This window comes from Lygodium microphyllum, chromosome 8 (genome assembly GCF_053477565.2).
Source record: "Lygodium microphyllum isolate KBCC chromosome 8, Lygodium_microphyllum_v1.1.10, whole genome shotgun sequence".
Taxonomy (NCBI): Eukaryota; Viridiplantae; Streptophyta; class Polypodiopsida; order Schizaeales; family Lygodiaceae; genus Lygodium; species Lygodium microphyllum.
Genome location: NC_141142.1, coordinates 1,606,913 through 1,628,913, shown reverse-complemented (window position 1 = coordinate 1,628,913; position 22,001 = coordinate 1,606,913). Strand labels below are relative to the sequence as shown.

General features: G+C 38.8%; 1 protein-coding gene across 5 annotated transcripts in view; it reads left to right on the top strand.

Annotated features, from left to right (window-relative positions):
- The first annotated feature begins 3,912 nt into the window (after positions 1-3,912).
- LOC148031890 (F-box/LRR-repeat protein 12-like) overlaps positions 3,913-22,001 on the top strand; it is a 57,008-nt gene continuing 38,919 nt past the window's right edge. For 2 of the 5 annotated variants that reach the window (XM_087682461.1, XM_087682460.1), the window contains exon 1: positions 3,916-4,455. In XM_087682461.1, coding sequence (XP_087538587.1) covers positions 4,107-4,455 — 349 coding nt within the window. In that variant the 5' untranslated portion in view covers positions 3,916-4,106. Of the gene's footprint in view, positions 4,456-22,001 lie in introns of all 5 variants that reach the window. The other 3 variants (XM_087682462.1, XM_087682459.1, XM_087682458.1) reach the window with 3 other exon arrangements.

Genomic DNA, 22,001 nt, shown 5'->3' with positions numbered 1-22,001 from the left:
TGTAGATGCATTGCAATGATGTGATAGAAGCATCAATCAATGTGTGGGTTGAGGATCAAGGATGAAGCAGAAGGGGTAATGTTAATGTGTAGGCAATACTTTACTTTGCATTGATAAATGTAAACATGAGAATAAGCAGTGCTAGGCATGGCTTGATACATTATATCACATTTACCCTTACTTATAGTTTATACCTTAGTCTATGTTGTCTTTTGATGTGAATGGACTTAATATGTCATAAGAAATGAAGTTATCAATGTTGTTACATGCATGGCCTGAAAATGTGTATTTCAAGTATCATTTTGATAATCACAATTTCATGTATGATGGGATTTCTTAATAAAAGAGATGCTTTGATGGTTGTTGGTGCCATCATCATTCTGCATATTTTTGTCCTATTTTAATCATGTTCTTGGTTTTCTATCCTTATTATGCTATCATGATTGCTAAAGGATGAGTTCGCATGGTTCTGTGTAGTAGACAATATACGGTCCTACTACAAGCAATGCAAAATTTTCAAAGCATTATCGGAGTTCCATTGCAAAAAGTGTAATCTTTTCTAATTTTGAAGAAATAGTGGATTGTGATGATGAATAGAATGTCACAAATGATTAGTGGACCTTATGTTTTGATGTAGCAGATTCCATTTTTGAAAATCTAGAAGGTTTGATATAGGAAAAGGATGCTTTCAAAGATAGGTTGGATGGTTTACAAAAGGAGTATGATAGAATGCTTGTGGTATTTTTTGGTTTGTAAGTCACTTGGGCATGCTAAATTGCAATTAGTTGATGTAGCAAAATCCAATATTGATGAAGTTCATTTGGATATTAATAACTAGGTCAAAATTAGAGAGCTTACACATGAAAAGATTCATGAGATTGATGTAGTTTCAAATCACTATGCATAAGCATGTAGTTTTTATGTTAGATTCTCATGATGTTCACGAGCATCATAGCTCATGACATGATTTGGCAAACTATTGTTGTTTTGATTTTCCCATCATGATCATGATATGTTTAAGTATATGCCTATGGTTTTGATGACTATCTTTGGATGGGTTATGCAATTGCATTAGGGGTCTATGAGTATCCTATTAAAGAGGCTCTACCCACGGTTTCTTTGTGTGGCATAACTTGTCTCATTGGATATGTCTAGTTTTGGATAAGGTATTTGACATGGAAGGGTTTGAGTCATGGTTGTTCAAGCCATCCACTCGGTTGTGCCAAGTGTTAGCCATGGCTTGATACATTATATCACATTTACCCTTACTTATGGTTTATACCTTAGTCTATGTTGTCTCTTGATGTGAATAGACTTAGTTTGTCATATGAAATGAAGTTATCAATGCTATTACAGGCTTGGCCTAAATATGTGTATTTCATGTTTCATTTTTATAATCATGATTTCGTGTACAAGGGGATTTCCTAATAATAGATGCTTTGACTATTGACACCATCATCGTACTGCATATTCCTATCTTGTTTCAATCATGTTCTCTATTTTCTATCCTTTTTATGTTGTCATGATTGATCTATGATGTGTTTGCATGGATCTGTAGCATTATCTTTGAGTTTTGTGTTTATTTCTTGACATGGTATGATTCTTTTTTTGAATACCAATAGAAATCTGCCATGTTTCTGTATACAACACTATAGGCCTTACATGTTCTAGATAGATTAGGGGTTGCAGCAGGCAACTAAATCAATTCACTTGTGCCTTTCTTCGTCTTTAGTGCCCTTTATCCACTATTCTCATAACATAACAAAGTTTCTCATGGCATTAATGCTCAGAGGGTACATAGATGTAAACATGCAAACTCTTCCTCTCATGCACACATTCACAAAATATATGTGTTCCATCTATATAATGAATGCATAACATACAAATTTTATGTCTACAGAATGGGCAAATAGTAACTCATCATACAATGTAAAAGAGTCCTAAAATTATGACATGTACATAAATCATAATTCTACCAAGATCTTATATGGTACACATATTATGCAAAGGTTTGTGGGGGACCATTTGTCCCCCATTTAGTCCCCGGCCTTGCAAACGTTTAAATTAGGCCATATGTAGAGGGTCCCGTTTGCTACTAGCATGGTCCACTTGTCCTATTTCATCCATGCTCATCCATTTGGTCATGCCCCCCTATGCTTGTGCATTGGTAGCTGTTGAGGCACACACTTGCCTTTGTAAACCTCAAAATGAGCTTCTCGATCTGCCCCGAGAGTTCCTCAAATAGGATATATGATCCTCATAGGGCACAAAACTCTTTGAGGTACATTCATGTCTCTCTCTCCCCCCTCCCTCTATCCCCTTTGTCCATCCACCCTCTCCCCCCCCCCTCCCCCCTCTCTATGCCCACCATGACCTACGTCCCCCCTAATACCTTCACATCCCCCTCCCCACCTCCACTTGCATCTCCCCCTTGCACTCATGGCCAGCCCCCATCACCCCGTCACATGATCTAAAATTTAAATGTACACATATATTATTGAATATTAATTATTTATGTATAAATCATTTATTATTAAAATACATATTTTTATATAAATTCAAAATTTAATAATAATAATAAAAAACTATATATACATTATTATTATGTCTATATGCTAAATATTATTTGAATTATTCATTACTACTATTTTACCATATATACTTGTAAAACATAATTTTAATGCCAATATATGTATTTGTGTCTACCATGCCCCCACCCTACCAATCTAGCTCCCCCTCAACAATACAACACATCTCGTTCTCTCTCTCTCTCTCTCTCTCTCTCTCTCTGTGCCACCCCCTCACCTCGCCAACCTAGCCCTCTCCCTAAAAAAAACACACCTGTGTGTGTGTGTGTGTGTCTGTGTCTCCCTCTCTATTTGTCACACTCCATCCTACAAACCTAGCACCCCCCACAAAAACACACACCTCTCTTCCCTTTTCCCTTCTCTCTCTCTCTCTCTCTCTCTCTCTCTCTCTCTCTCTCTCTCTCTCTCTCTCTCTCTCTCTCTCTGTGCCACCCTCCATCCTACCACAATCCAACACCCACCCCCCAAAAACACACACCTCTCTCTCACTCTCATTGGGCTATCGCTCAAACAATCTCTCTCTATATGGCGATTTCTATTGCACCAATTGGGCTATCACTCAAACAATCTCTCTCTATATGGTGATTTCTATTGCACCAACAATGAGAGAGAGAGAGAGAGAGAGAGAGAGAGAGAGAGAGAGAGAGGGTGAGTTTCCTATGTCTCGCAATGATGGCTCTGATTTGACCATTATCATGGGCCTCTCATTCAGTTGATTGCATAGTCAAGGTCACAGTGCTCAATAAAGTGTAATGGCCCTGTTTAGTGTTACTTCGCGATGTGGGGTAGGAATCACGCCTGCCTTGGCGCGAAGCGCCGGGGCTAGTCTAGGCGCGGAGCGCCTAGTGCCTAAGTACATGGACTTGGCATGGATGGGCTCACGTAGCAGGAGCCTGCGGCCCTGTTGAAGCTCATACATCCGTGGACTCTATCTCAAAGCACATAGCCCATGCAAAATAATATAAATTTAAATAATAAAAGAACTCTTGAAAAAGCATTTCAAGGAAAATAGAGATTTTTAATTGGTGTTCACATATGCAAACTTGAGGGTCATTGTAGTCCCTCTTAAAATGGAGGGACTACAAAGACTAGGTGAAGTAGAGAGGAAAGGGCTGCTCAGTGGGCCTTGGAACTTCAATAAGTGAAGTATTGCTTCGCCTGGCACATTTGAGGACTTTTTGGACTTACCTAGGTCTCGAGACGTAGGTGTGGCCTAACTCCTTGTCTATTGCACCTCAGAGTTGCGTGTTACTACTTTAGAATCGAGATATGTAAATATAGATATATAATATAGTAGTATAGATAGATAGAAACATAGATTTGAGAACACGTTAAAAGTATAACGCAAATTGTAGACTTTCGGTCGCTTTACCAAATACCAGTGGGGGCTAGCTGGAGAAAGAAGCCGCTAAACCACCAACCTACAGACAGATCTGCTGCCGTCTGAGAGAGATAACAGCAGCCATAGATTGAGAATGCGGAAGACATCCTGTAGGCGGATGTAAGGCGCCTGAAGCCATGGCAATCTCAGAAGGTGCTACCCCCCCGATCTGCATAAATGACGTGCTGACAGACGACAGCCTGAGGGCCATCCTCTCCAAGCTTCCCACGCAGAGCGACAAGAACACATACGGCCTTGTCTGCAAGCGATGGCTGAATTTGCAGAGCTGTGAACGCCAGCGGCTTGGCGCTCGTGCGGGGCCGTTCATGCTGGAACGGCTTGCGGCTCGGTTCACACACCTCCGGGATCTGGACATCTCACAAGTATTGTCGAGGTCCTTCTTTCCTGGTGTCAGCGATGATGATCTTATTACCATCGCCAGGAGCTTCACGATGCTGGAAAGAATCAACTTGCGGCAATGTAAAGGTGCATTCTTCTCTTGAACCAATACCACATGTTTTGTGTGAAAGTAGTTTGTGTTATTTTCTACCTGTGATTCAGTCTGCTCGGTTGGCCAAAAGGCCATTTGTTAGTATTTCATTAATTAATTCAAACTTCTTCATGCAAAAAAGGAGTTTGTGAGCAAAAGATGCTGGAAAGGATTAACCTGCAATGTAAAGGTGCATTTTGTTCTTGAACCGCAACAACATGTTTGCCCTAGCATTTTGTGCGAAAGGAGTTTGTGAGCAGAAGATGCTGCTTCGAATTTACAGATACACATGCAGATATGTGCATGTGTGCTGATAACTAAAAAAAGTCATCTTCTAGGCGGGTTGTAGAATCTGTTTAAGTGCTTTTGTATAACCAAAGAATGGCCATCTACTACAATTGGCGGTGCCTTTTCACCCTTATCCAGTTGTGCCTATTGGAGTTAGGCTTGTGTAGCATATAAGCAAACATTTATTGCCACATCATATCAATTGCAACTTGCAAGGAAGCTAATAGCTATTAATGAGGTTGTCAACAGATAGGCCCCTTCTGTCGTTGGCCAGCTGTGAGCCATGCAGGCCAAACATTAAGTACCTGCACTTTTCATTTATCATTTGGATCACGCTGTTTTTATCAGTAATAAAATTATCACACAAGATGGCTGCATATTGGTTGCTGCCATAAGGTAACCAGGTCCAGTGGCAGCTCAGGGAGAGATCTGTCTTTACTTTGATTGGATTATCCAAGAGCTTCCTACTATCCTCCATCCTAAGGGGCTCCTTTGGCACTTGTCTTGTCCATTGTTCCATTGATGGGCCATACACATTGGACTGCCAACTGGTTTGGCCATCATCCATCTTGATTTCATACAGAGTCCCCCATTGAACGTCGTTGCTTCACCAAAGCAAGATGGATCATTGTAGTAGAAGGGATTACCTTGGATGGTTCTAGAGGTGTCAGGCAATTGATTTCACGTTTGCATGTCTTTATGGCTGAAGGCTCACTTCTTTAGTGCAGTGTTAGAAAACGATTCATCAAGCATATCAGTTCATGTAAGGTGAACCATAGGCTCATATGTTGTATTCTTGAGGATAGAAAGCCTACTATTTAGAAGGCCCTTGCACATAACAAGTGGCAATGTGACATGTAGTTGGAGCTTGATTTGATCAAGATGATTTATATGTGGGAGTTAATTTTTCACCTTGAAGGTTGTTGATCTTTGAATCTGGAAGTGTAATGAGACCTTGGACAAGCATAAAGCTAGGCTTGTTACCAAGGGATTCGCTTAGGACCCTAGACTAAAATGTGAGTAGACCTTTGTCCCTATAGCTAAGATGACTATCATTCATATTATGATTGCTTGGTCTACTCAACATTGGTTCTATTAGAATCTAGATGCATGCCAAGTCAATCTTGCTTTAAAGTGTCATTTTTCAAGAGGAGAGATATTGGAGCAGCCAGTTGGTTTCATCGAGTGGTTGTTGGGGAGATTATTTCTAATCCTTGTGGAGAGATCTTTATGGGTTGAGGTAGACAACCTAGGCTTGGTATTAGAAGAATTTCTTTTTTTAGTATGGTTTTTAAAGGTCTAGTTATAACTTACATAATCTTTGCTTGTGGATGGATGTTGGGTTGGCCATTTTTATCATTCTTTGTTGAAGATTTGCTTGTCATAGGGAGCCATGGTGAGGATTGTAACTACCAATGCCCTACTAGGATCCATCTTGCAACACACATTACGATACAAGTGAAACTTGTCTTCCTCCTTAGATAGGGTGGTAAAACCTCATCAAACAAGGATCCATCTTGCAACACACATTACGATACAAGTGAAACTTGTCTTCCTCCTTAGATAGGGTGGTAAAACCTCATCAAACACTTAATTACAACAATTAATAATTGAGTATAAACTGAAATGTACACATTATCTTAACAATCTTGGACAATAGACATCCAATTGGCCCCAAAATTGACGCCCCTTTTGGTATTTCTTTATCTTTAATTGCTAATGGACAGTAAGCAAGTTGAGATTCCACAATCTCCTCTGTTGATCCAAAATCCCCTTCTTGTACATAGAATTAGCAAGCAAGTTGGGTGCCTCTTGATTTTCACCTAGGAATTACACAAATGGAACCACCAACTGGCCAAATGCTATCTTGATTTACATTGGATGACCTGGCATTTGAAATCCTTGTCAATTCCATGAATTTTAGGTGTTCATTTCAGTGTATAATACCTATTTTTATTGGCAAGGGTCCCAAGGTGGTTGTAAAACCCTAATTTCTGTAAAAATTTAGGGTTTACAACAGAAATTCTCTTGCTATCCACCAAATTCGATTGAGTTTTGCTGAGAATGGCTGAGAAATGTTGAGATTTTTTGAGAAATTATTGGAGAAGGTGAGAGAAAGCCAAGATGAAAGAGAAATTTGATTTTCTTCGTGATGTTGTCACCTGATCAGCAATGTTGTTGCTAGCCCCTAGAACATGTCTCCCTATTGTCCCCTGCTTGCTGAGGCCCACAGTTGGCTGTCTTCTGCAACAAATTGCTGTTCTCTGACCGGTAAATGGACCAATAGCTCTCTTTGTCTCTCCCATAGGCTGTAAAACTAATTGAATGGCTAAGACCCAGCCCCCAAAAACGTTTTCTCAGTTTGCATGGGCATTTTTGCCAAGTAGTAGCTTTTAAAATCCATTTTTCAGCATTATCCAACCATGTAATTAATTTTTAGAATTAAACAATCTTGAAAATTAAATTTAGTTCTTTTGACGCTACCCAAATTTAAATGCACCCATCCATAATCAAAGTGGCTAAGCCATTTGCAACATGGAGTGGTCCCCAATCTTTGTTGACCCTTAGACTAGCATTAATTAATTAATTAATGCTAGCCCCTAGTGAAGTGTGCTAGGGTAAAAAGTGACACCATCTGATCCCCAGAGCCTAGTTGGCATAACTTATCACAACTTTTGCGTTTGACACCTACTGTATCCTTGGGCTCCTTTGTTGGTTATCATGAAATAATTGTCGTGTGCATTACATGTGCCAAACAATCTTGCACATTTAATTAATTACTTAATCAAATGTTATTGGCGAAATTAAAGTATCTTTAAGTTTCACGTCCTTGTGACAATTCCTCTGAGTTGTTATATAAGCATGACATTCAACGTCAATTCATCTCTACTAACTCTTCTTTACAAAATGGAGCCATAGAGTATAAGAACATTTCAATGATGAACATGGCGCACTCTATGCTGTTCGTAATAGATCTTCTTGAGCATCTATGTACTGATCTCTTCAAAATGACACATGTTTTATTCTAGATGCTACATGTCACTTTTCTAGAAAAAGAAGCTTCTAAACCTTCTACTCTAAAAATCTTTTGAATGGTTAATAATTTGAGATAGCTGCTAAAGACAAAATTGTTTCTTATGAAATTTTGAAGCCTTTGATGCGAACATAATTTCCATTTGAGCAACTTTCAAATATAGAAATTTTAGGAGCCATTAAATTTAGTTTCTAGAGAGCTTCATTGTTTAGATTCATGGTTCATCGGTACATGGTTTGTTTCTTTGAGCATGAGCATTTGGTTTCACTTTTTGAAACCACTCATGGTATAGACTTCTAGTCAAAGTGATTACCTGAGTGAAAAGTCTTGGTCATCTGGGCTTTCTGGTCAATTTGACCACCCAACTAAACTTTTAATTTCTCTTAGGTATCTAGACAATGACAACCCAAGAATAATTATAGGACATTTTGGCAATCGGCCACCCTTGAATAGAACGACGAACATTTAACTGTATTGTGAAATACTCAAATAATACAAATTGCCTTTCAAAGTCAATATGTCTTTATAACATCCCTCCCTCTTGAAATCCATCTTGTCCTTAAGATGTTGCTTGAAGTACTCTTGATCCTATAACTTCTTCATAAATTGCAATTATTTCTGGGTAGTTTTTAAAATACTTTTATGATACCCATTTAGAAACTAAATGAGAGTAATTTTAAATTTCAAAGGAAAATTTCTAGAAATGTTCTTTCCTTATTTTCTAATCATATGAAAGACTATTTGCTTTGGTTGAAGTATCTCTTCTTGCTCATCTACTTCAAGGGGATCTTCTGTTATAGGTTCCAATGGTGGAGGGCTTACAACTAGAAGTTGATAAACTAACAAAATACATGGTAATATGCCACTGTTGGACATTGATTGAGAATGTACATTGAAGTGTTAACAACCTCTTCATCTGTCTTCTGATTTTCAAGCTGGTTAAGTTCAAAGTATTGTCATTTTAACGTTTTTCTTTGTGCTTATAATTAGAGTGTGACAGAGATAGAGGAGCTTTGACTATTTTAGCTGGTCTAGGTGTGTGCATTTCTTTTTCAGTGTGTCTAGAGTATGTTCAAACTAGTACAAGCCATATGCATTTCTTTTTCAATGGCTGGTCATCACTATTTTTCTTGGTAGAGGGGGAGACCTACCTATTCAGATATTTTCACTAGCATTTCTTAGGTTCTGTGTAGATGGTCGGCCTGTTTTATGTGGGCTGATTGCATTGTTTTGACTGCCAAGATATTGGTCAGCTAGTTTTGGGCTGTTTGGGCTATATATAGCTAGCCTCCCCACACTTGGAGATCATCTCTCTGTTCTGTAGGTTCAACACACTCTGTCTCCAACATTCCTCTAAGCCATCGTTATCAGCTTGCTCTAGACTTCGATGCCCTCATTGATGCTATGGAACGTGTGCAAGGACTGATTAGTCTACCATTGTATTTAACCTTCGATATTTATTTGGTGCAAATTACTATTTCATTCTCTTCTCTCTTGTAGTCTCTCTCCTCTCCATGTTCATGTTTATCTCTCGTTGTGTACTCACATGGTATCATTGTCTAAGTGAGGACTTGGAGGCTTTTACAAGAGGAGACCATATCTAGGTGGTTGTTTCTCTAAGCCTACATGCCCATACTGTGGGAAGGGTACTCATTTGAAGGAGAAGTGTTGGCACAAGTACCCTCATTTGAAGTCAAGAAAGGTTCCAAGGACTCGAAGGCTACCAATCTTTATTCATTTGTTTGAGATTAAAGATATAACACTTGCTTCTTTCATTAAGGCAAAGCTATGGCTCATTGACAGTGGGGCCTCTTCATGCATGACCTACCGAGAGGATTGACTTTAGGATCTTTGTTCCAAAGGGGATTTTGTCACCATTGATGACAACTCTTTTATGCTTATTCGTGGAGTGGGGACTATTCCTCTTTTGCTAGATATAGATGCTTCATCCATCGAAATTCTTTATGTATTAGATTTAGGTTTTAACCTTTTTTTTTTGTCCATGGTTTGACATAGCTAGGTACTCGTGTGGTCTTCACCCAAGATGCTATGACTGTTCAGGATTCTTCTACAGGTCCTATTCTTTGGATAGATACTCAGGAGGGTGGGCTTTACAAGCCCACCATACTTACTACACAAACTTTCCATGAGCTTGGGCTGCTTTGGCATGCTCATTATGGATACTTGAAGAATTTTGACTCCATGTGATACGCTTCTTGGAAGAAGCTATTGGCCCAAGGATGGAGCAATTGTGTGATTAATTAAATGGAAAATGAATGAGAATGAAATAATTAATTGATACACAACGATACTTGATTACAAATGAGAAGCAATGTATTAATGAGTGAAAGAGAGTACAACGCTCAAGGTGATCATATTGAGTAATGCCACACTTTTTGCAAGTGAGGCACGAAGTGTCTTTAAATAATAAAAAATGAAACCCCAATGGCTTAACCATCATAGGAAACCCTAAAATATACCCTAACCCTAGTATCACTTAGTGCATAGGAAACTAGGGGCAACAACTAGATTTAATGATGGTTGAAATGCTTAGGGAGCCCGGATCATGGATCAAAGGGCATCAACGCGTAGCCCACAAGTTGGCCTACAGACCTCCCTCCATGAAATGGGCGGATTGATCTAGGAGAAATGATAGAATCTTAGAAAATAAAAAGAAATATAAGGTCATGGTTACACAAGTTTATCCGAGTGGATATAACAACCTATGATAGTACAGAATACGATAGATCATGGAACAAATGGAATTAAGTTGAAGGCTTGTTGAAGAAAAGCCTAGAACTTTGGTTGAGGAAGAGCCTCTGTGAAAAGATTTGTCAAATTTTCTTTAGTGGATATGTAGCATAACTCTATTTCTTCAGCTAACATCAGCTCACGAACATAATGATAATGAACTTCTATATGCTTTGTGCGGGCATGGAACACTAGGTTCTGTGCAATGGCCAAAGTACTATGGCTGTCAGTGTAGATAAGTGTCAGAGCCATCTGGTGCACATGAAGATATGCAAGTAACTTGCGGAGCCAAACACACTTCAATGTGACTGTGAATGCTGCTTTGTACTTAGCTTTACAACTAGAAGTAGCAATTGTAGTTTGTTTCTTATTGAACCAAGAAATAAGAGATGTACCCAAGAAGCAACAGTTGCCATTATGAGAGACACGAGAATCTAAACATCTAGCCCAATCACTATCAAAATATCCGTGCGAAGAGAGTGAAGCATCAGCCCTATATAGAAGGCCAAGATCTTGGGTGCCTTTAAGAAAACAAAAGACATACTTCACTGCTTGCCAATGAAGTATTGAAGGATTGTGTATATATCTTCTCAATTGGGAGACAGCAAGCTGAAGATTGGGCCTTTTGTGACATAGATAAATCAAGCATTCAACAACATGTTGATATAAAGTGGTATCAAAGGATCCGCTACCATTATCAGAAATGAATCTAAAACTAGGCTCCAAGGGAGTAGATACAGACTTACAATCCTTAAACTAAAAGTGCTCCTTACAATCCTCCAAGGGAGTAGGCTGTTCGCTGTCTTGAAGAGTGTCTAGCAGCCTTAGGAGTAGAATTGGGCTTACAATCCTCAAAGGGAGTAGGCTGTTTGTTGTCTCAAAGAGTATCTAGCAGCTAGTGAGAGACTCTTTTAGGTTGCTGAACTTCAGCCCTTGTATGCTCCAATTGATCAAGAATAGGGGGTTGCTCTTTAGACCATAGCAGCCAGAAATGTCAGAAACGTTTAGAAACGAAACAACAAAAACGTGTTTTGTATTTTCTTTTAAGAGGGGGTAAAATAAGAAACACGGGTTTTTTTATATAGGGATTTTTAATGGTTTTGACTAGGGAAAGAGGTTCTAAACCTCTATGGAACTCTCTCTTAAACAAAGAATGGCCAATTGAGCTTGAGTGATAATAGTCAATTGAGAATAATATGTTACATATCCATGATCCATCGTTGATTTGTCACTTATGTTAAAGTTAGTCTTTGGACAAGCTATACTATGGTTTAGAACTCAAATATTATGATTCATACATATGATATGAAGAAAATTGAAATTAACATGTAAACAGTCTATCTACAATATGGATTGAGTCAAGTTGCAACATCATGATTCTCATTTCAAAACAAATTGACAAAATGTCAAAATCGAGAATGAATCATAATATATAATAAATAACTCATAAATGAGACTAAAGTCGTCTCTCATCCAAAATCTTGAGCCCTCATGAGTCATTACACATCATCATCATCATGTTTAACATTGCCCAATGGTTTTTGTCAAAAAAACCATGTTTTGGGTGCCAACTCACAAAAAAAAAACCCACAGTTTTTTACTCTCAAAAAGGTTTCGTACTTTAAGAAACGTTACGTAAGTTTCAAATTCAAAGAAATGTGTTTCTTAGCTGGTATGCTTTAGACAAGGTATACCTTTGGGTGTAAACTCCCATTAATCCCGTGTGTATAAACTTACGGGTGTGAACACACCCTTTACTTGTACCCTAACATACAAGTAAAGGGTGTGAACACACCCTTTCCTTGTACCCTAACATATAAGTACATTTTTATTCTTTGTGTACTATGCAACACTAGTGCACTCACATTCGATTCCCTCACTTGCAGCTCTTAGCTCTATCCCTGCTCATTTCTGTCACGCACATCGTAGCACTCAGGCCCAACAGACACTGAAAAAAGCATAATCTTTAAACTGAGAATAGTTTGTGGTCTCATGTGTAAAAGTAAGACCGGATTCCTTCTTATTCTTCTTTGATGCAATGCGCTTATGACATTCAAGGATGTCGTGCCATGTATTTTGGCAATTAGTGCACCTCTTAGGTTTGTTGAATGTACCCTTGGAAGGATTGGAAGAGGATGGACCAGCATTGAAGGGTGTCTTTGATGTTGAAGGGGTGGAAGAAGAAGGATGGCCAGCATGAAAGTTTACTGATTTTTGATCAGCAGCTTTGTTTTTTACCTTCGGCTTTCATTTTCCATGATGATGGGTGGAAAAGGCTTGTTTGGTTGCCATGGTAGCATTACGGTTGAGCCGACTTTGTTCTCCCTGCAACAAAAGAGACACAAGTCAGTCAAAACTAAGTTAACTTGGTTATCCATTGTTACTAATTGCAAGGTGGTAGCAAAACCTTGATATGACTATGGTAGACCATTAAGAGTGATAGAAATAAGTTGATTATCTGGGACATCTTCGTCAATGTTTAATAATTGCTCAATAAGATCTTTGATGCCAGTGAGATAGGCATCCATGCGCTTCATTGCGCACTTGCCGTTCACAATATGCCATAGATTCTTGGCAACAAGAACATGTTGCATCATGTAAGCCCACATTGGGTAATTGGTGCCATTGAGATTGTTGTTGGCGCCAACCATGTAGAACAAATCATTATTATTGCTGGCCGTAAGTGAAAATCAGCAATAAAATGATATTTTCCAAGTGAAGAAAGAGAATATATGTCCGAATAATAATAAATCACTGATTGAAGAGATGCTGTCTGCCTCAATGAAGCTGAATAATATGAAGAATAATAATTTTTTTCTTGTTGAGGAGATAAAAATATGCAGAAAATAATTATTTTCAGAAGTAAAATATTATCCGATCAAGGCAGCAATCAGCAATATGCTGAAATCAAAGATTAATGGCTGAAAGTGCTCCAATAATGCGGACAACAGCAGAATATACTGAATTCGCCCAATAATATGTTGAAATAATAAAATTTGTCTTCAATGTCAGGAAAAAACAGGGCTAGCAGCCAAATAATGAAGAGAAATTGGGCAAAAGCCCTAAATTTAACCTAAAAATGAAGAGAAATTGAAGAAAATGGATAAAATTTTTACCCAATTAATGTCAAATACTGCACCTCATGGTGAATTGTGCCTCGATATGATGAAATTTGATGAATTTCAAAAAAGCCCCGAATTCTTCGAAGAAATTGGAGTGAAATTGGGCTTGAATGATGAAAAGCCCTAATTTTTGTCGGGAAATTGAAGAGAAATTTGATAAAATTTGAGAAATTTTTACCCAAAGGATGCCAAATGTCGTGCCTGATGATAAATTGATGCCCAATATTGTTCAAGAATGTCAAATTCTTTAAAAGCCCCAAAATATTCAATGAAATTTGGGGAAATTTTGGTCAAGTTGATGAAAAGCCCCAAATTTGATGAAGAGCGCATATCAAATTTCTTTGATCCGGTGTTGAAATTCGCAAATTTGATAAAAGCCCCAAATATCTTTGATCCGGTGTTGAAATTTCTTTGATCCGGTGTTGAAATTCGCAAATTTGATAAAAGCCCCAAATATTTGTGAAGATGGGGCACAAATTGAAGGAAATATGATAAAAGTCCCAAATTTGTGCTTGGGAAGGGGATGTATGGAAGGACAAGGGCTTGCTGAAATGAATATAAGTGAATTAACAAACAAAATAATATTTTATTTAATTTGAGATTGTCGGGCTAAAGGTTGCACACTGCTGTGTTCACATGGTGATGTGAGAAGGGTTTGGATCCCAAGTTGACATGGTGATGAAGCATGAGCAGAAAATTTGGAATGTGTCGATAGGGTTGGTTGCGATCTGCAGGGCGGTTTGATGTCCACGATAGACATGTGCTGCGCCTCACAGACAAGGCGGCAGGTCCATTGGTCAATGGGAGGGAGGTGCTCCAGGCGAGCGGTGACAAGGCTAATGAGTGGCAGAAGTGTAGAGGTTAGGGCATAGGCAGTAGCAGGTAGGTGACTAGCATGGGGAGGCAAGTGGTGTGGTGACAGACAATAGGTGGTTGACAAGGCTGCCCAAGTGTGACTGCTGCTGGTCGATGGAAGGCAGGCATGCTTGGTTAGCAACATTGGCCTAGACAGTAGTTTCAAATGTGGCGTAAGGACCTCGATGAAGCCAAGGCAGTGACGTTGGCCTAGATGGGCTTGGCTTGAGCTCGTAGGTGGCTGAAATGAAGTTTGTAGGGTGTTGCGCTCAGGACCAACAATGGTGAAACTTGTTGGTAGCAATGAGATTTTGAGATGGACTAGCTCTTGGTATGTTGGGAACAAGACCTCGTGGTAGCATCAATGGCGGCATGAAGGATAATTGCCAATGACAGGATTAGAGCTACCCCAAGGGCAATGGTTCGAAAGGTAGTAGGCCAAGTGGGAAGAGCTCAAATGGCAATGGTTGATGACAATGTGATTGCGAGCAATGGTGAGGGCAAAGAAGATAAGTGGATCTGATACCATTGTTGGCCCAGGTGTGGAGCGATTGTGCGATTAATTTAATGGAAAATGAATGAGAATTTGTAATTAGCCTTCCTCTTTGGATAGGGTGGTAAAACCTGATCAAGCACTTAATTATAACAATTAATAAGTGAGCATAAATTGAAATGCGGACATTACCTTAACAATCTTGGACAATAGATATCCGGTTGGCCCCAAAACTGGCCCCCCTTTGGGTATGTCTTTAATTTTGATTGCTAATGATAGTGTATAAGTTGAGATTCCACAATCTCCTTTGCTATTCCAAAAGCAATTTGGGCCATTTGCCTCTTGACTTTTTACCCAGGACTTGCATAATTGGAACCACAAATTGGCCAAATGTTGCCCCAATTTACAATGAATGGGCTGACATTTGAATTCCCTAACAATTACACAAATTTCAGGTGCCAAATTCAATGTATGATGTTTTTTCATATTGCATGGGTCTCGAGGTTGTTGTCAAACCCTAATTTCTGTAGAAATTTAGGGTTTACAGCAAAAATCCTCATGTCCATCAAATCTGGTTGAGATTTGTTGAGAATGGTTGAGAAGCGCTGAGATATTTTGAGAAATTACTAGAGAAGGTGAGAGAAAGCCAAGATAAGAGAGATGATTTTCTTTGTGAGAAAACCCTAAAATCTGCTTGTTGCCTACTTCAGCGTGCATTTAATGCAGTCACCTACTACCGAGCACCTCCAAAATGCTACCACCTGATCAACAATGTGTTGAGGCACCCAAACGGCTGTCTTTTGTAGCAAATCGTTGTTCTCTAATCATAATATGGACCAATGACACACACACACACACTCTCTCTCTCTCTTTCTCTCTCTTTCTTCCCCCCATAGGTTGTAAAAACTAATTGAATGGCTGAGACCCAGCCCCCAAAGATGTTTTCTCAGTTTGCATGGGCATTTTTGCCAAGTGATAGCATTCTAAGCCCATTTTTCAGCATTATCCAGCCATTTAATTAATTTTAAAATTAAATAATCCTGAAAATTAATTCCAGTCCTTCTAACCTTACCAAAAATTAAATATACCCATCTATAATTAAATTGGCTAGGCCATTCGGAACCTGGAGTGGTCTCGAATCTTTGTTGACTCTTAGACTGACATTAATTAATTAATTAATGTGAGCTCCTAGTGTCACTATCGACACTTATTGGCCAAATAATTATCCCAAGGTCAAAGCTGACACCAATTAACCCCCAAAACCGAGCTGGCATAACTTATTGCAACTTTTGTCTTTAACACCTGCCTTGGCTTCTTACCATGAAATAATTGCCATGTGCATCATATGTGCCAAACAATCTTGCATATTTGATCAATATTTTAATCAAATGTTATCAACAAGATTAAAGCATCTCAAAATTTCATGTCCTTGTGACAAACTTTCCCCTTGAAATCCTTGGAATCATCCTCGATTGCATTGTACTCTGCCAATGGAAAAGCATAGTGCATTGGAGCTTCCATAAGGCATCATATTCACGACATTGGCCACTATTCTTTAACCATGCTACATGTCCTAAACCTATAGAACAATTTCCAACCAACATATACATAACATAAAACTGAAAATGAGTCGAGAACTAAACTCATTGGATGCATCCATAATTCACGTTTCTCAATTGTTTTGACTATCAACCATAGACAAGCATTAATTTAGCATAAAGAATGGCTAAAACTATCAATGGCATTTACTAACATGCTATTGTCCATGGAACTACCTGCAAACCACTAAAAACTAAGCATAGTTTGATCATAAACTGATTACTTGCCAATTTGAGAACCGATCACAAATTGTTGCAAATATGACCCTAAACCGATCACAAAATCATTGCAAAAACTAACTAGCAATCAATGCAAAAATTGATTCCAAAAGTAACAACTATTCTCAAATCCATAAAAAACTAAGTCGAAACTGATTAGAATTTTTGTCTCAAAATTGAGGCAAAATTCATGCCAAATTGATCATAAGTTGATGTAAAAGTATAGTTTCACTGCTTGGGTGAAACTCATACTCATTTGCATACATCTTATAGTGACTAGTACACTAAGTAGTGACCTCATGGTAAACATATTGTTAGCACAATACCTTGGGTGCATGCTAAATACATCGGAGATCCACTACATACGAGAGCTGTCCATAACTGGTAGAGTGGAAGTGCTACCTCTTCCTTGAGCATCAGGTAAGACTTCGGACCCTTGCTCTGCTAAACTTGACTGAGCTTGAACTAAAGTCGGCTCTAACTGAAATGCATCTAGATAAAGCTGCAACAATTGACGATGGTTTGCCAAGTCATCCTCTTCCATCCATTTGGTATCCATAGGTGAATAATTTTGAAATTTCTCCAAGTGAGTATAAGTTGAGATTCCACAATCTCCTTTGCTGATCCAAAAGCCCCTTGTTGTACATATAATCAACAAACAATTGGGGCCAATTGCCCCTTGATTTTCACCTAGGGTTTACACAAATGGAACCACCAACTGGCCAAATGTTATTCCAATTCGCAATGGATGGCATGGCATTTGAAATCCCTATTGATTCCACGAATTTCAGGTGTTGATTTTAGTGTATGATGCCTTGTCCTGTCGGCATGGGTCCCAAGGTGGCTGGTAAACCCTAATATCCGCAGAAATTTAGAGTTTACAGCAGAGATCTCTTTGCTGTCCACCAAATTTGATTGAGATCTGCTCAAAATGACTAAGAAATGTTGAGATGTCTTGAGAATGGGTTGAAGAAGGTGAGAGAGAGCTAAGATGAGAGAGAAATCTAATTTTCTCCGTGAGAAAACCCTAAAATCTGCTTGCTGCTTGCTTCAACTTGCATTTAATGCAACTATCTATTGCCAGACACCTCCAAAATGTTGCCACTTAATCGGCAATGTTGTTGCCAGTCCTTGGGAGGTGTCTCCTTGTTGTCCCTTGCTTGTTGAGGCCCCCAGATGGCCGTGTTTTGCAGCAGATTGTTGTCCTCTAATTAGAAAATGGACCAATAGCTCTCTTTCTCTCTCCCATAGGCTGCAAAACTAATTGAATGGTTGAGTTCTAGCCCTCAAAAATGTTTTCTCAATTTGCATGGGTATTTTTGCCAAGTGGTAGCCTTCTAAACCCATTTTTTAGCATTATCTAGCCATTTAATTAATTTTTAAAATTAAATAATCCTGAAATTTAATTTCAGCCCCTTTGACCTTACCCAAAATTAAATGTGTCTATCCATAATTAAATTGGATAGGCCATTAGCAACTTGGAGTGGTCCCCAACCTCTGTTGACCCTTAGATTGGCACTAATTAATTAATCAATACTAATTCCTAGTATCACCTATTGGCCAAATAACTGTCATAGGGTCAAAATTGATACCAACTGATCCCCAAAGCCTAGCTAGCATAACTTATCACAACTTTTGCCTTTGACACCCACTGTATCCTTGTGGTCCTTGGCTTGCTACCATGAAATAATTGCCATATGTATTACATGTGCTAAATAAACTTTTACATTGATTAATAACTTAATCAAATGTTATTAGCAAGATTAAAGCATCTCAAAATTTTATATCCTCGTGATAGAATGAAAGAATTGATTGATGCATAATGATACTCGATGATGAATGAGAAGTAATGTATTAATGAGTGAAAGAGAGTACAATGTTTAAGGCGATCACATTGGATAATGCCATAGTTTTTAAAAATGAGGCATGAACTATCTTTAAATAATAAAAAATGATACCCTAACTGCTTAACCGTCATAAGAAACCCTAAAATATACCCTAACCTTGGTGTCACTTAGTGACTAGGACACTAGGGGCAACAATTGCATTTAATGATAGTCTAAATGCCTAGGGAGCCTGAATCATGGATCAAAGGGCATCAACATGTAGCCTGTAAGATGGCCTATAGAAGTTAGTGGAGGTACTTGCAGATTTTTGCCCATTCACACTGGCTCGAGCTGTTCATGGGCAAGCAACGTAGGTAGCCTCATGCACAGGTTGCTTCTTGCAGGGCTACTACGCTTGAGTTGGTGCATACTAACTTGCATGGACCTGTGGGCATAGTCTCCATTGAGAAGGCCAAATATTCAATGCTTGTCGTTGATGACTTTGGTAGGTATGTGGTTATATTTTGGAGTACAAGAGTGAGGCATACTTGAACTTTTGTGATTGGAAAGTGTTTGCTGAAACACAAACTTCTTTCAAGCTTTGTGGTGTAAGAGCTAATCATGGTGGAGAGTTTTGCTCCAAGGCTTTTGGTAGGTTTTGCAAAGAACATGGAATTTAGATGAGTACTCTCATTCGAACACACCATTTGAGAATGGTGTGTTGAAGCGTGCCAAGAGGACCATGCTTGAGATGGCCTGTTCGACATTGGAACATTTAGGTCTTCCTCATTCCCTTTGGAGTGAGGTGGTTGCTATAGTAGTGCATATCCACAATAGGTCTTTGACTTCGGTATCTCAGGGCATGACTCCATATAAGGCTTTCTTTGAAAAAAGCTGTCTGTGTCTCATTTTCACATCTTTGGGTACAATGCCTTTGTCTAGGTGGAAAAAAAGAAATGGGGCAAGCTTGACCCAAAGTTGAAGAGGTTTATCTTCATTAGTTATAGTACGACCGCGAAGGCTATAGGCTCTTTAACCCAAAGAAAAGGAAGATTGAGGTGAGCGGGGATGCGGTATTTGATGAGGGTACGACCTATCTGATTGATGGTGCTTCTATTGTAGGTGGTTCTTCGTTTGATCGATTGACCCCCCTTCCCCGCAATTCAGGTTCTTCATCATACAATTACGAAAATTAATACAAAATTTAGGAGAACACAATTTGTAAGAAAGAAGAGAAATGGAGAAGGCATGCATGACATAAGATTGGGTATAATCTCCCCCCATGCATGGATGAACACCTCCCCCATTCATGTATTTATGGATTTGTATTAAGTTTTTTGTACTAAAAAATCATTGAAAAGCATCTCCTTTTTGGACTTTTACTTTCTTTGCATGAATGCTATGCTTTTGTCTCAGTATTTTTCAACTTTTATTCTAATAAACCTATTCTAAGGTGTATAAAAATAATAATCAAGTCCTTTAGGTCTTGTACAATAGTTACATTCAACTAAATAATTTACATATATGTGCATACATATCCTCATGCTAGCGAGCACCCAAAAATACAATATTTTCATGCTATGAAACGTTCAACCATAAATAATTTCTATATATTAAAATACTTTTTCTTAAAATTTTTATCTACATAACTCGGTTCGATAATTAGCTCATCGCAACTCAAAGCACATTAGTATTCTTTCATTTATCTACAAGGCATAATGCAACTAGTGTCACACGCATGTACACGTGCAACAAGTGAAGAATCATACGACAGATAGACAAAATCCACAAGAATACATAAATAAAATAAAAGTGATTTTATTTTTATAGTGAATTCTAGCAATTTTCATAAATTCTAGTAATTTTCATAACATTGCTGGGGGGTTATAAAGCAAATGTTCTCAGTTGATAAAATACAAAATTACATAGGTGATCAGCCACATGGTAGTGCTACTGCATATGACAAATCTGCACTACATGAATGATGAAATATATATGTATTGTCTTATGCAACAAATCTATACATTTTCAATGAAAATAAGAGAACCATGGATCATTATGGAACACTTTCTCGTGCTATCATTTGAATCCAATGGAGCTAGTGCTATCATTTGAATCCAATGGGATTCTTCAACAGAATGGGGTTTATATATGTCACTAGTTAGATATCTATGATCCTGGTTTCCAGTTCCAATTTTGGTTTGGTCATGGTCTCGAATAACTTTGAGTACTAATATCTTGTGTCTTCCTCTAACAACAGAGAATCATGTACAATTGGGGTTATTGGTGGGTTCTCTTAAAAGATTTCAACAAAGTAATTTGAAATGAATTATGAATTTATTCATAGTTTGCTCCACTAAGAGACAATGATTGTTGCCCAACCTTGGCTTAGCATGAGCCCCCTCTCACCCCACTCTCTTTTACTTAGGATTGAGACTACCCTTGGGAGCTCTATGGTTTCTATCCCTTTTGAGCCCTAGATACCTTCTTTGGCACCACCAATGCCACTTCCTTCATCAGTAGATGCTTTGGAGTCTGTGGTCCATGAGTGTTTGGATTCCCTCTCTCTCAGAGGGGAATATTCTGTCCTGAGAGGGGGCTTCTCCTTCTGTATTGAGATAAAGGCTTGTTTAACCTTCCGTGTATAGTACACGCATATTATTTAGTTGTACATGTGAATGCACCCTTACGTGCCCTAAGTATAAATATATTTTATTCTTTGTGTACCAACACAATTGTTGGTACACTCATATCGAATCGTACTTCACTCCTCTCTCACTCTCACCGATAGTCACTCTCACGCTCGAACTTCTGTTGCATCAAGCTGAGCTCCAACAACTAGTATGAGAGCTTAAGGTTTTATGCATGTTTCCCAAACAACAAACGTCACAGCTGATGGGTGCTAGGCGATGGGCAATCCCGATACTTCCCAGTCAACAGATGTCAGTAGGCAGTTGATGGGTGCCAGGCGACAAGCAATTTACAACGCCAGGTGACAAGTAATCCACAGACGTCAGTAGGCAGCTGATGGGCGCCAGGTGATAGGGTTGGGTGCAGGCAAACGTAGCAGGCAGCTGACGGGACCAATCGACAGACGGCATTTTGACGGGCAGGCAGTTGACGCAACGGAGCAGGAAGGCTACAATGGACCAGTATGCGTGACGACGGGGACTCCAGGCGCTGACAAGCAACGACGCGGTCAGTTTTTAAAAAAAAAAGGGGAATAAAAAAATTCCTTTAATTTCAAAGTTACCCCCTTCTTTCTAATAGGGATTCACATGTGAAAGCACATTTGTCAATTTTGTGCAAATTTGAGCCCAAAAATTTGGGACTTTTCTTGGTTTTGTTCTTGTCCG